The sequence below is a fragment of the Protopterus annectens genome, chromosome 10.part0 (assembly GCF_019279795.1).
Source record: "Protopterus annectens isolate FY-2018-M chromosome 10.part0, PAN1.0, whole genome shotgun sequence".
NCBI classification, from domain to species: Eukaryota; Metazoa; Chordata; order Ceratodontiformes; family Protopteridae; genus Protopterus; species Protopterus annectens.
This window is the reverse complement of record NC_056744.1, coordinates 439553357-439569554: the sequence shown is the minus strand read 5'-3', so window position 1 is coordinate 439569554 and position 16198 is coordinate 439553357. Positions and strand designations below refer to the sequence as shown.

The 16198-nt window shown below is 38.0% G+C and overlaps 1 protein-coding gene across 2 annotated transcripts in view; it reads left to right on the top strand.

The window, feature by feature from the left end:
- Positions 1-16198, top strand: part of ARMH1 (armadillo like helical domain containing 1) — an 859505-nt gene that overhangs the window by 240324 nt on the left and 602983 nt on the right. For both annotated transcript variants that reach the window (XM_044085339.1, XM_044085338.1), the window contains exon 4: positions 2623-2789. In XM_044085339.1, the coding sequence (XP_043941274.1) occupies positions 2623-2789 (167 nt within the window). The remainder of the gene's footprint in view (positions 1-2622; positions 2790-16198) is intronic.

Here is a 16198-nt window from a genome sequence, read left to right as displayed (position 1 = left end):
AGTTTCTAGAAATAGAACAGATGTGTTTAGTTATTCCATTAGTCGGTTTTATTTTAGCGTTTACATTATTGTACTGAGAGTAAGAAGGATAGAAATTGACTTAAATTTGGATTTCGCTACTTAAGAGTACTTTTTTTTTTTTTTTTTTGCTGTGTTGTGAGTGGGAAGGTGGCTACATTCTGGAAATAAGAGACCATTGCAGAAAAGAATAGTGTTGCATTAGGTTTGGTTAGTCTTGTTTGTTGTACCTGTTAATATGTTTAATTTCTTTGGGTGAATGAGTAGGGTAGACTCTTGGTTTTGAAGGAAGATTGCTTTGTGTCTCAGAATTGCTTTTGCTAGGTAAGTTGTAACAACAGTGTGACTCTATTGTGGGGCTCGGATAAATGTGTTTGTTTCTATTGGGACAATGCTAAATCCTTAAGTATTAAAAGGGACATAATTTATTTTATATGTTGCCATTTACACTGCCAGTAGTAGTAGTAGTAGTATAAAACCAGCCAACTACCCAACACTGAAGTTGTTACCCCTAAGCAGACGTTCTGCTATTTTCTACCCAACCTTAACACTCATTTAAACAAAACAGAGGTTTGGTATCTCTTTTATGAAAGGAAAGCAGAGCTTGTTCAGCAACCAAACAGCCACTTTGTTAAGTGGCCATCTGAATGCATTACCTTTTGTTATGACAAATACAACAAACTTTTTAGCAGGAAGGATAGGATTCACTTTAATAGATCAGCAGCTACTGCAGCAGCCTTTAAAAACCTGTCTCTCTGTCCAAAGTATGTATGAGGCTGCCTTCTGGACACCTATTTACACTTTCTCCAAATATTACAAACTGAATGTCCAGTCTACAGTGGAAGTAGAATTTGCATCTGCTGCCTTTTACAGGATGCTTTAAACTTTGCTTTTACTATAGAAGATTATCATTTGGCAGTTAAAAAATGTTGCTTGAGCATAACTGATTAAAAAATGAATCCCTCAAGAACTACCATGCAATAATCAAAGTAAGTATCTTTTGCAGAGTGGCAACCTGACTTTTTGCAATTGTTTTTAAACAGAACACAATTTGTTGGTCCTCCGTCACATGTTAGGAAACTGTAGACCATTAACACATTGCTGGGATATGAGGGTACACTAGTGGTCCCAAACATATTTATAAATTCTTGCAGCAATAAGTCATATGACAAATGTAGTATATGGTTGCTTGAATATACTCACCATACCCATAGATGGTTGAAGAGCAGCATTATTGCTGCACTATGGACTCACTTCCTCTATCTTTCTGGTCCTGCACATGTTATGGGTTTGGTGACCTCAAAAATATATAGATGCCTTTGCGTCACTAACAAAAGTTTATGGCTATGATTTTTGACATGTATTATTAGGATGTTGACATGTTTTTATTGTGTTGTTAGTTCCATCCGTTATATGTGTGTATGTTTGTTAGGTGCTTTTTAGGTCATTACTGTGTTTGGAAACTGTTACGTATGTGTTATGTTTTTAGTTATTCAAGATTGTTCAGGCTGTTTCTGACTCCCACTGCAACCAGAACACTTGTTGATGAAATAAATGTCTTTGCCACACCTTGCCACCAAGAAAAATAAATAGAACAGAGTTGAGTGTGCTGCTGTTCTCTATTTATAGATGACCCCTCTTACAGTGGCCATGGTTTAAGACTAGCCATAAACCCATACAGAAGTGCAACTACTGAAAAGATCAGGCTGATGGACTGATCTCTAACTTCAGGTTTATCCTAAATATATAGTGAATTCCTGGAAAACAATAATACTTTTTAAACATCTACTGTTATGGTGCGAATACTCACACATTTGTATTTTTTTAAGTCTTACATTACAGTACTTGATAGAGGTAAACTTTAGTATACCTACTTCAGAATAATTTTACAATGCCTGATTCCAGTTGTAATTGATTTTTAGCAAGCATTGTTTCTTGGCTTACATGATAATAGGTTGCATGGTATATCTTGAGATATCTAATGTAAGAGGCATTTGGAGATGTTTGTTTCCCATGAAAATCATCTGATTTGAGGGTAAACCACTTCTTTTAGCTTAAATTATAGAGGCAATGGAGTGAACCTTGAAATGTTCACCACAGGAGAAATTATGAAGTGCTTGACTTAGATCTAGGAGACATCTGATTTGTAGGAACCATTGAGCTATATAAATTGAGCTACATAAATAATTTATCGGTTTTCCTTATATTATCCCCTATAACTGTCTAACTGCATTTGTTGATTATTAGTGTGACATTTTAGATACAAGATTAAGGCTATAACCTACTAAAGTGCTTCATCCATTAATCCCAGGTTTGTTTTCCTCCATTTCCAATTGCCTGTTATATTACCCTAAGCAAGCCAGCTTAAGCTAGACAATGCTTCTATGTCACCCATGAAAAGAGAGGCTTACTATTACATCATCATGCTCACTTTCATTTTTACACGTTTTTAATTAAGTCTGGACATCAGAATTGTGTGCATGTACTTGAGTTGCTAGGATGCATAGATTAAGTGGAATTGTGTTGTCTGTTTCTACTGATGCAGTATGTCTATATTTGAGTTTCTTTGAGGCTAAGGGATTATTTTTTGTCTCTTCGTTTAAGTCATCGATATCTTATTGAGTTCTTGGAAGTTGGAGGAGTCTTGACCTTGCTTGAGATCCTAGGGCTAAAGCAGCTGAAAGAAGAAGACAAAACTGAAGCCATCAGTCTACTTCAAATAATTTCCAACAGTGGCAGAAAGTATAAAGAGCTGATATGTGAGAGCTATGGTAGGTCACTCATGTAATAAGATGCTAAAGTTTTCCAAACCTCACCTTATAATCCAACACTGACATTTCACAAGTCTGTTTGTATCTTGTTAAGCCTGAAGCCGCAAGACATTTGTGGTTACTACAAAAATGTGAATAGTAGTTCTTTTGTCCAATGAATCATGTAACTCAGCATGCTTACAGACTTTAAGTTCTTTAATGCAGGAACCCCTGACCATGTGTACATATATGTGTACATCTTAGTTAAGAAAGGACGACACAGGGCTTATACTCACTGGCATCAGTTGTCATTTGGCCTAGATTTTCAGTCAGCGGTCCCTTTGTATGAATGCAATGCTGGTTCTATACTATAGTAATTTTTTTTGCATCAGGTGGTGCAGAATTGATATAAAATTAACAAAATTTGTGGTAGAATGGAAATCAAGTAAAAGTGAAATAAACAAAAATATAAACACAAGCCATTCAAAGCTACCACTCTGGAAGTTACTAAATACAGTTTTTATTGAACGTTTGACTCCAAACTTACTCAAGACATTTTCAGAATAATTACACTTTAAAAGCCATACATTTAAATACAGCACAACTCATCATACAACTTCATTCACCCAATAAAACAACGTTATTCATAAAATCCAAGCCCTTAAAATTAGTTACCAGTGTAATTCCCTGGCTTGTAAACAATCTTTCTAAGGGCCACACCTAGGATTCTTAGATACTTTTTCCAACTTATTAAACTGAAACTTGTCTACATGGTTGTCTTTAATATGCACTATTGCATAAAGCAATATACTTTTTTTAATTTTTTGATATCATACACACACACATATATATATATATATATATATATATATATATATATATATGCTCATAAACTTGTTTGTAGAGAGGTCTCTCCATTTTGCCTATATAAATACTTGACACTGTTTACAACATGCAATTTACACAACCCCTCCGGTCATACAATTGAAATGACCTGTTATATTTACCCAACATAAGTCATTAATAAAAGGAAGAGCTTTATCCATTACATGTGGGCATTGATTACACTGCCCACATTTAAGTGCTCCATTAGACCTATGCCCCCCAAAAAAATCATTTTTGGGATTAGAATTAACTGTCTCCAACAAAGCTTTGAAATTTGTCCATCTTCTATACACTAAAGATGGCGTTACATCTCCCAAACTACTTAGGTTCCCACTATATTTAACTATATCCCAGTTCGTCTGTATCATTATAAATAAGACCATAGAGTCCAGGTAGTATATGGCCTCCATTTTTCTATTCATGTCTTGTACATCATTCATTCTTGCTTCAGGTTGTAATGCTTTATTCACTTTACCTAATAGGTGGCTAAAATGGCCACTTTATATTTTGCCAGCCACTTTTTGGGCACTATTATCCAACACAGAATTAAGTTAAACCTTTCTTAGAAACATTCCTCTAAGTTTTAATAGTTCTAACTGGAACTCTTCATATTTCGATACTGTAAGAGCTAACCTTAATATTTGTCCATTTATTACCGCCTTCTTTTACCATAGGTTCATAGGTTCGTACTAGGCTATCTGCCCTAGGGCATTTATAAGCCTAGCCAGAGTGTATGTGGCTTTCACCACCCCTTAGGATGAGAATACTATGCCCTTATAGGGTTTAGTTTACTGTGCCTCTGTCTAGTAGTGACACAGAGATGACCCCCGGGGTAAACCTACGATCTCCCATCCACTCGTCAAGATTTCTCTTGAATAGAGTCAGTGAGGAGCTCTGCCTAACATGGACTGGGATTCTGTTCCAGAGTGTAGGGAGCCTCTGGGTTATGAATCTGTCCCTCCAGCATGTCCTATTTATTTCTGTGAAGCTAATAAAACAGGAACAAACCACTTGCTGACAAACAGGATAAACACCCAGTGCTCCAGAAAAACTTGAATAATATTAATGAAACCAAAAGGAGCAACTAGGCTGATGCAGAGTCACAAGTAGAAATGAAAGGCAAAATCCTCAGGTTAAAATCCAAATGAAAGGCAAAATCCTCAGGTTAAAATCCAACTTTAATTCCACTGCAGGTCAGATAAGCGCTTTCACTCATTCATTTGAGCTTCATCAGATCATGTAACAAAGACCTTCAAGTACATAGGCTACATTTATACAGTTAAAACATCTCCTATTGGCTGCTTCTTGTTACATATTCATGAGTTAATCTAAGCTTAAAGATATATGCACATATAAACATAATGAGATGTATAAAATGAATATAAAAAACCCCTTGAAATAGATTTCTTTTGACATATATACACATATTTATTAGAGCATCTTGAGTGTTCGTGGAGAGTTTTTATATGTTTTTTATATGGTTTTTTTATATTCATTTTATACATCTCATTATGTTTATATGTGCATATATCTTTAAGCTTAGATTAACTCATGAATATGTAACAAGAAGCAGCCAATAGGAGATGTTTTAACTGTATAAATGTAGCCTATGTACTGATCTGATGAAGCTCAAATGAAAAGCGCTTATCTGACCTGCAGTGCTTTTCATTTGGATTTTAACCTGAGGATTTTGCCTTTCATTTCTACTTGTGACTCTGCATCAGCCTTTTCATTAATATTATTCAAGTTTTCTGGAGCACTGGGCGTTATCCTGTTTGTCAGCAAGTGGTTTGTTCCTGTTTATTAGCTTCATTTTTTGCTGACTTTGGAGCAGAGTCTACTACCAGTGAATAGCGTTTGCTTAGCATAACTTTTGTTTGTATCTTTACCTTGCATACAGACATTTTTGGCTATTTTTGTGCCTTTGCACTATTTTTCTATTATGCAGAGTCAGAGTGAAACTGTAGATATTGAGCTAGACTATGAGCCCCGAGGTGTAGACCTGGGCTCAGTCGCTCATCTACAGAAGAGGTTTGAACAGAATCTCGTCTGTTCAACAGTCACTTCCGGCAATTCGGGCGCTTTGGAGCGCTTTGATGACGCGGATCTGGCGACACCGACTTGGATGAGCTACAACGCCTGTTAGACAGTCTAGAGAAAGACTTTGCACACTTGAAGCGTTTGCAAACACAGCTTGCATTTTCGTTATTGTTTGGACACAAAATTGTACCGAGAGGATTACGATATTAAACATGCCCAATCAGGGGAACATTATCCAGAGTTGCTTTCAAGGTGGCAGCCTGAACTTGGAGGTAAGCAAACAGTACATGGAGTTACTTATTGACTTTTTGCCTCTGAAGAGGAGAAACTTATTAATAACATTAAGAAACAACAGAAGAGAATTTTTCTTGTTTCCCAAGTACTGTAATAGAACCACTATTTGAAAGCCTGTTGGATGGAATATCAGCCTTAGAGGAAACTTCTCCAACAGAAGAGAAGCAAGATTATTAGAGATCACAGAGATTTTAATTTAGGACAAGTCTTCGTTTGGCCTAAACATGGGCATTATAGTGCTACCATTAAACCTAATGACTATACTAGTGTTAGACAACTGAGTTCGAACCTAGTACTGGTTCTGAAAATGTTAATGTTGTTAATAATGCTTGTGAAGCTGTGGATATTACTAACTGTGTACATAACAATGTATCGCCTAGTAATAGGGTACAAAATATAGCTAACATTAATAACACTACTACTTCCAATGATACTGATGATGTAATTACTATTTTACATAGTGAGAGTGGATCAGCTCTATTAATACAAACAATAAAGAAGTTAGTCAGCCTACTACTGTGAATAATAGTGCAGACAGAACTAACTTATATCCAGCAGTACATGTTGTGAAGGGACCGATCAATAAGAGGTTGTCAGTAGATGACGGCATAGTGAGATCCAAGTTACCTCACAAAGTACATACCACCATCCCTACAGGAGTAGTAAGTGAGCTCCCTTTTCCCCTCCCAGTCCGAAAGGACAAGAATATAACAACCGGACGCTCTATGAGCAGTGCGAGACAGAAACGCAAATTATCAGAAGAGTTTGTACCACATCAGACAATAAAGAAGATGTGGAAGAACAAAGTAAATTAGATACAGCTGAAATTTTGATACCAGCAGATTCTATGATACATAACATCTCAGGATATTTGTTGACTGAATGTGATGAGAAATTATTATGTAAAGGCCTAAACTTTATACCAAGTGCACACAGTAACTTTACGGACACTGTAGTAGACATGAGACTTTTCTGTCGAAATCTTATGCTTAAACTGCTATTTCATGATAAAACTGATAGTGAATTGACAGACAATAACGTTACTAGACCACCAAAGTTTCAGAAGCTTAGCAACTTTGTCCCACCTAATCATCCGTTAGTTGAGGCATATTTGAAACTAACTGAGGATGATTTGTATGAATATTTTTCTTTAAAGAGATATAGGAAGAATGGTAATTTGACTAGAGGGGAGCAGACTAGCTTACTTAAACTCCAGTCCTTACAGTCCATAACCATCAAACCAGCTGACAAAGGTGGTCGGATAGTAGTTATGGACACTAGCAAATATCATGATGCTATGATTAAACTCTCGGAAGATGATTTCTATTTACAAGTTAACGAACAAACAGTGCAAGCCACTATTAGTCACGTAAACAATATGTTATTAGATATGTTGAAAGGTGATATCTTGGATCAAGACTTGTTTGACTATCTCTTCGTTAAGAATCCACTTGTACCAACAATACATGGGTTACCTAAGATTCACAAAGACTCCATTGACCCACCAATGAGACCCATAGTGTCTGGTCAGGGTTGGATCACTGAAAACCTTTCTGTCTATGTTGAGAAACATTTGCGACCGATATTAAATAAGAACAAAGTTGTACTGAAAGATTCCAAACAGTTTTTAACAGATTTGTATGACTGCTTAGGTGGCATTTGTGATGTCGATAACTTGATTTTTGTAACGTTTGACATCAAGTCCTTGTTTACTGTGTTACCAAATAACATAGGCCTGATTTATATCACTGAGTATCTTCTCTTACATAGCGAATATACATCAGTTAAAGTAGACCTCATTGTACATTTCCTTGAACTCATTTTGAATAACAATCTGTTCACCTATGACAACAAGTTTTACCAACAGCGGTGGCGTAGCCATGGGCACACCTTGTGCCAACAGCTATGCAAACATGTTTTTGGCATTTTGGGAATTTGAGAGTCTCTTTAATTTAGAAATGTTTAAACAACATGTAACTTTTATAGGCGTTCGTGGATGACGTTTTTGTTTTATGGAGAGGCAATGTTGATGATTTGTTTGTGTTCCATACTATATTGAACAACCTCACTGGCTATTTAACCTTCAGTATGAATCATTCTAGAGAGAAGATAGAATTTCTTGACTTGTATATAGAAATGTTAGCATGTGGTTTGATTAATACAGGTGTCTATAGGAAACCTTGCTATTTTAATACTCTATTACAGCGTGATAGTATGCACCCACAGCATATTTTTAAGAATATCATTAGAGGCCAGGGGATGAGAACCTCTAGGCTAAATGCCACAGAAGAAGGCTTCCTAAATGAAGTGAGTGACCTCAAGATAAGGCTAGAAGAACGGGGCTATAGCTCACAAGAGATTGAGTCCAATCTCTTAGATGTCAATAAACTTAGACTGAACAGAGCAGCTCCTTATTTTGGACCAGTTATTACTGGTGGATCCGTTACAACAGACAATGGTAGAGATGATAGATCAACTCATGTAAGGGTTTCTTTACCATATAGTACTGATTGTCCAGCAATCAAGAATATTATTACGAAACACTGGCCTATTCTCTGTACTGATGACACCATCGGTAAACTTGTGGGGACTAAACCCTCTTTTATATAGGAACAAATTAAATTTAAGGAGAATGCTATGTTATTCAAAAAGGGATGAATGGTCAATGCCTCTTGAACACACAAAACCATGTGGACGCTGTAATTATTGTAATTCTCTTGACCCCAGTCCATTTTTGAACATCCTGACATGCACACTAACTTTAGCATACGTGCTGTAGCTACCTGTGATACTACTCATATAGTTTATTTGGCAGTGTGCCAAATATGTGATGCATTTTATGTTGGCAAAACCAATCGTGGTTTAAAGACAGGATAAGAGAACACCTTTACCACATTAGGAAGGCTTCACCTCACAATGCCTTAGCTAAGCACGTAGCCCAAGCAGGTCCTGAACATTATTTCCTATTTAGAGCTCTTGAGAATATTAAACCCAGTATACGAGGAGGTGACATCAGGAATCATACTGAGAGTAAGGAGAGTATGTGGATAGTTAGATTGAGAGCAGATAGGGGTTTAGGTCTCAATGAGAGAGCCTCCATTAAACCTATGTTAAACAAACGGAGGAATGTTTGTAGATTTTATAATAAATGATGGAACATATATGTTTTTACCCCTTGAAATAGATTTCTTTTGACATATATACACATATTTATTAGAGCATCTTGAGTGTTCATGGAGAGTTTTTATATGTTTTTTATATGTTTTTTTATATTAATTTTATACATCTCATTATGTTTATATGTGCATATATCTTTAAGCTTAGATTAACTCATGAATATGTAACAAGAAGCAGCCAATAGGAGATGTTTAACTGTATAAATGTAGCCTATGTACTTGAAGGTCTTTGTTACATGATCTGATGAAGCTCAACTGAATGAGTGAAAGCGCTTATCCGACCTGCAGTGGAATTAAAGTTGGATTTTAACCTGAGGATTTTGCCTTTCATTTGGATTTTAACCTGAGGATTTTGCCTTTCATTTCTACTTGTGACTCTGCATCAGCCTAGTTGCTCCTTTTGGTTTCATTAATACTATTTATTTCTGTGTTGAGGTTGTCTCTTGCTCTTGTGGCTCTGATGGATTTGGATTTTCTGAGATGGAGCATGTCCATTAATTCCGGATTGGACATGGCCTTGTACGTCAGGCACAGATCACCTCTGAGTAGGCGGTATGTGACTGAATAGAGCTGGAGTTTTTTCAGTCGGGCAGCATATGACATATGTTTAAGACCCTTTATCCTCTTGGTGAGGAACTTTTGGGGTCTTTCCAACTGCTGCAGGTGTCGGGTGAGATACATCCCAAATGGGGCATTGTACTCAATCATTGGCCTGATAAGAGAAGAGTACAGGGCACAATGACCTCTCTTGATCTAGATGTGAAACCCTTCATGATAAGGTGGGCAATATAGAAGGTTTTCCTAACCACTTTGGCAATGTGCATGTCAAATGAGAGGTTACTGTCAACCTGGGTCCCTAGGTCCCTGATTACCTCTTCCGTGCCAATGGATTACCACCTATGTGGTAATTTGTCGGTACCTTGTTTTTCCCAAAGGGTATGACTATACATTTTTTGGCGTTCAGCTTAAGGCCATGGCTCTGGCACAAATTATCCATTTCTATGAGGCCTCTCTGAAGGATGTTTGTGTCCGCTGGAGTATCAATTATGGCACCCAGTTTGCAGTCATCTGCGAACTTTGTCAGCCACAATCCTCCTATGTTTGCCTGTACCTCGGAAAAATAAATGCCGAACAAGAGGGGTCCCAGGACTGAGCCCTGTGGGACACCGCTTGTGACTGGCTTAGAGTCTGACATAGCTCCAGCAACTCTGACCATGTGGGTTCTGTCCTTGAGCCAGTTTGCAACCCATCTTGTGACATATGGGTTTACATTTAAGCTGGTGAGTTTGTCTATGATGCCCGAGTGGGGTATTGTGTCAAAGGCTTTTGCAAGATCAAAGTAGGCTGTGTGAACTGCCTTACCCTCATCAATGGCCTTAGTGACTGTTTCAAAAAAGTCGACCAAGTTCAAAAGGCAGGATCTGCCCTTGACAAAGCCAAATTGGGTAGGATCCAATGTCTGTAGGTCCCCAATGTCTTTGTTTATGAGTTCCATAATGATCCTCTCCATAGCTTTGCAGACCGGGCTCGTCAAACTTATGGGGCGGTAATTTCCAGGGTCCGTAGAAGCACCGCCTTTGTGAAGTGGGACCACTGTTGCCGTACGCCACTCTTTGGGTACGTATCCTGTAGTAAGGCTAAGATTAAACAGCAGCCTTATGTGTGGGTTTAGTTCCTCTTGGAGTTCATGTAGCACACAGCCCGGGACACCATCCGGTCCCATTGATGCTGTGTTTTTAGCTTTAGAGTGGGCGGCTCTCACCTGGGCATCTGAGATGTTAGGTAGGCTACACTCTGCTGGGATAGTTATTTCTCCTTTTGGGGGGGGGAGGAGAAATTTGCACTGAACCTGTCTGCCAGAATGTTGGCAATGTCAGTGGGTTCAGTGTATTTTGTGTCATTTTGGACTAACTCTGAGCATATCTGGGAGTTTCCACCCAGGTTTCTAACATAGCTAAAGAAGGCCTTGTGATTGTCTTTGTGTCTTTGATTTTTCTCTCAAAGTTGGCCTTGGATGATTTTATGAGTGATCGTAGTTTTTTGCTAGTACTGATCAGAGATGCCTTCCCTTTTAGGGATTTTGCTCTGTCATGTAGTAGCTTCCTCCTCCTGTTGTAAAGTTTGTTTATGGCTGGGGTCCACCAGACTGGGCGCCTGCCTTTGGGGGAATGGGTCTTGGTTTTAATTGGGATTGCATGATCCATGCATTCTTGAAGGTGCCCATAGAAGGCATTTGCAAAGGATTTAGCAGTGTGGGTTATGGTTTCCACTGGCCCAGGGGCCTTGAAGGATACCACTTCAGTCTTAAGAAGTGTGAAGTTGGCTTTTGAGAAGTTCCTCACTGTGGTCTTTTGTGCAGGGGGTGGGGGAGGATATGGATTTCCAGTGAGATTAATTTATGGTCTGATCTTACCAAAGAGGGATATACTTCTGGTGTGGAGCATTTTGCCCCCATGTTTGTGATGATCAGGTCTAGTGTATTGTCTCCTCTTGTGGGAATGGTGACTAGTTGTTCCATTGCATTTGAGTTTATGAATTCTAGGAACCTTTGGGCTAGGGTGTTGGGGCTTGAGTAATGTTCCCAGTCTATGTTTGGGTAGTTGAAGTCTCCCAAAATGATGGTATTTGGAGAGACATTCATACTCTCCAGTGTCTTCAGGAAGGCTGTGTGGGGTTCCTGAGTTTGAGAGGGTGGTCTGTAGCATGCTACAAACTGTAAGGCAGTTTTGCCTATGGTTAGTTGCACCTGGATGGTCTCCGATGCTTCGTGCATTGCCACTAACCTGGAGGTGTGGGTATCTTTGATGAATATGGATACTCCCTCTCCTTTTGTGGTTTGGTCCAAGTTTTGGGGCCGGAAAGCATGATATGAGGTAAAACCTGATAGTGCTGGGGTGCTCTCAGGAGCCTTGAACCAGGTTTCAGTCACTGCACAGACATCGATGTTCTCCATACCGAGGAGGGCTTAGAGGGCGTGCATCTTGAGGTTTAGACTTCTGACATTGAGCAGCATTACCCTTAGTTTTTACCAGAGGGAGTGGCAGCTACTATAATGCAACTTTTTATTAGAATAGGTGGATTTATGAAAAATTGTACATGTAATTTTCTTTTCCTAATTATTTTTTTAATCTTGACATCCAGGTATTGTAAGATCTCACCTGACAAGCTGTATATAAATTTCAAGATTTCTGTTGTATGGTTAATATATTCTATAAATTTACCCAACTGTTCAACTTCTCCTGTCCAAAAATACTTATGTTATCAAGAAACTATGAATAATGGTTCCAATACTAAGAATATTCTGACTTAATTATAAATCTTGTTTCCTAGTAAACCAGTACTAGATTGGCAAAAATGGGGGTACAAGCCACCCCTGCAGACACCCCTTCTCCTGGTGGAATAGTTCCCCTAGAAAATAGATATAGTTACTTATTAAGAACCTTTTCCATGCACTGGAGTGCAAAGTCCATTCCAGGTGATTTCAAATCAGAATGCTAAGTGTCCTATATATACATGCAGTAATAAGTGCAACACATTTCTGTGTCTTGAGCAGTACAAGAACATCTGCTGCAGGGTGCATGCAGTAACATGACCTCAGTGCAGGTTTCTTTTCCACTACTCAACATCCACTTTCACTGATTTCATTACCTCTCCTCTCCTCTTATGACATATTGTTATTTTATAATTTGAGGTATTGTTTACTTGGCAGTCGACCAAAGGCTTTCAATAAGATGCTCCTCAGCTTCCTGACATTATTCCATAAGGCTCAGCATGGTATGTTTCTACATGTCACATGGGAGGAAGTGCTGAAGGCTTTCAGTAAATCTGAATTTTATGAGGAAGACAGAATGGATATTGCATTAATAAGATAGATGTTCCAAAATTATTGTGAGCCAAGAAAAAAGAAATCTGCCATAGATCTTTTTTTTTCAAGAAGGCAAGAGATCCAGTGAGTATCAGTGCTTATGTTACTGAATGAAAGAACTGAGCCAAAAGCAGTGAATAAGGTGAATTATATGACTCATTCATATGAGACAGAATTGTGTATAGTAAACACAATGATTAGACAAGAAGTGAATTGGTAACAGAAGTAGATTTAATGTTAAATAAAGCAAATGCTATCCGTAGAATGAGTAAAATTTTTAGTTCTAATTAAAAAGAAGTTAGAAGTATGCAAACTTGAATGTGAAAAAGGAACATGAAAAGAAGCAAAAACAGATTTAAAATGAGCCATGAGAGTAATGAAGGCAATGAAAGCATGGAAAGCATGACATTGATAAAGTCTGAAATATCCCACATTTAATCAAGTGTCTAAATGTGGTAGTAAAAAATCATGTTGCCAAAGTATGTAAAACAAGAGTAACAAATCTGCAACTGGAAATAATGCATGAGGTACAACAAAGCCATAAAATGATTTATTTGTGGGAACAATATGCCTTAAAAGAGAATAAACTGAATCTTTTTATGTGCATGTTGATTATTTATTCCCTACTGAGTCAGAATTTGATTACTTACTAATACAAGGCTAAGAAAGACTTAGTTTTAGATAGCTGGAATAAAAGCTCTGCTTATTTATTGTATTTATTTTAGCTTTATTTTCATTCTGCTTATGTTGGTTTGTTTGAATTTTCAGAAGGTTTGTATGGTGAAAAGAATGTATAATGTGCACATTATGACTGATGATTTGCTTCAAGAAAGTGAATACCTACTTGCTCCTCAGGGCTGTTAGGCAGAAGTCCATTGTGTTCTGATAGATACTGTCATCTTACCAGTGGTACATGCCGTAAAGAAAAAGAAACTTACTGTAATCCTGAGGTGCAGAGCTGAAAAGGAGATGAGCAGGATGGAGAGCATATGCATGATTAGGAAACAAACTGAGTATATTGATGAGTGAATGTTATGGTTTCTGTTTTGAAGCCTGACAAAATAGACGTGTGCATGGATCTAAAAAAATCTTAATAAAGTTATAAAGAAGAACATTGTCTGCTTCACACTGTAGACAAAGTTAGGAATCTGGATGGAGAGACAGAACAGCAAGAAAAGGAAAGTAGTACTGCTAGAACTGAATTCATCCTCAACTCTTGATGAGTACCTTCATGTGGTGGACCCAAGACAATGGTCCACCACATCTATATTTTATATGTCATGGAGAAAGGTAGGTCAGAAAAATAAAAAAGAAGACTGGTTGCACATGTCGTATGATAAACAAAATACCTGCTCGTGATGTATGCACTGGTGCCAGGTCTCAAAAAAAAAAAAAATCAATGTAAAAGCCACAGAACATGGAATCATTCCTATCACAGAAATAGGCTAGGCTTTGGGGGGCGGGAGTGGATGACACACCATTCATATAAGAAAAAAAGTAAGCCATAAAAAAAAAAAAAATGATAAGCCAAATAAGAGACATACATACAGTAAAGTAGACTGCTGAGCGTAAGAAAGAGAGCATGTACTGCTATTACTACACAAAAAATTAAAACAGAATTTTCAGACAGAGGATATGTAATAAGAGTAAGAGAGAAATAGAGGAAAGAAAATACTTACAAAATAAAAACTGTTAGAACCTACAGATAATAGTTTAAGATCCTTACTGCAACAGATCAGATAAAATGCATTATCTAGATGGAGAAATTTTGGGCCATCTGAAAACGGGAGTGACAGAGTTTGTAAGAAAAGATGAAGCACAAAAAAACAGAGGTTAATGAAAAGTATTAAAAAGAAACATGGACATAGGAAAGAAAAAGAGATGTGATACTGCATGATATTTAAGCATCAACGAAATCTAGTTTATTCAATGCAAAAAATGTGACTGCAAAGATATTTGAAGAGAAATATAGACAAAGACAGCCATATGTGCTAAATTTCACAATACAGAAAAAAAGTTCACAAAGGGGGAAAAAACTAATTGGAAACAGTCGCACACTTCGTTGCTGGGTGTGACATATTAATGGCAGAAGGACTGTATACTGAAAGGCATAATAATATGGCAAGACTGTTGCACTGGGGATTGTTCAAACATTATGGTACTGAAGTGGCTGAAAAACACTGGAAACATGAGCCACAAAGCATCATAGAAAATTATGAAGTATAAGCCGCGGTGGTGCAGCGGTAGCATTGTCGCCTCACAGCAAGAGGTTCTCCCATTCGATTCTCAGCTGGAGCGCCTTCTGTGTGGAGTATGCATGTCCTCCCCCCACAAGGACAGCAAGCCTGTACTTATCTTTGACATCCATCTGACCTCATTCAGGGGAGGCTGGCATTATGGTTAAGGTGTTTGCCTTACAGACACAAGGTGCAAGGTTTCATTCTCACATGGGGGAATTGGTTAGGCTTAAAATGGCTCAAAAGGGCAGCTAGCCTGGTAGTAATCTATGAGCATATCTATGAGCATATCTATGAGAATGAAGCCTAATCCAGGAAAATCTTTTCAAAATAGAACCAATATCAGCTGCTCTAGAGGAAGCATCAGCTGCATCGTGGCTACATTTAATAGAATGTTTAGCTATCTGAGTGGCAGAGTTCAGTACTGAGATAGCAGCAGACTTATGATTTGAATCAGGCTTATCAGATAGTTACCAAAGTCTCGCAAGAAAGACAAGAGATACCTGAGCATATGATTCTGATAGTTCAAAGCCCAAAAAGCAAACGTAGGGGAGATCTAAACCTTTTTTCTATACCTGTCAGTAGCCCTAGTATTTTTATCATTAAGGAGGACATTGGTGGATGTGAAGAGTTTAGTAAGTTTATCAGATTCCAAGGACATGCAGCAAGATCAGACAAAGGATTAGTAGCGTTCGAAAGACATGCATGAATGGGCATGCCTTCGTTGAAGGTTGGGTGTCGAGCTGGCACCTCGGCACCATAAAAATCTACTGCCAATCATTAGCGGACCGGAGTTCCGCTGTGGCGACCCCTAACCAGGAAAAGCCGAAAGAAAAACAACAACATCACATGGGCTCACCCATTACCAACAGTTCAGAAGATAAATGCTAGAGAACCATATATAGTGGTCCATGAAAAGAAGACAAAAGTAGC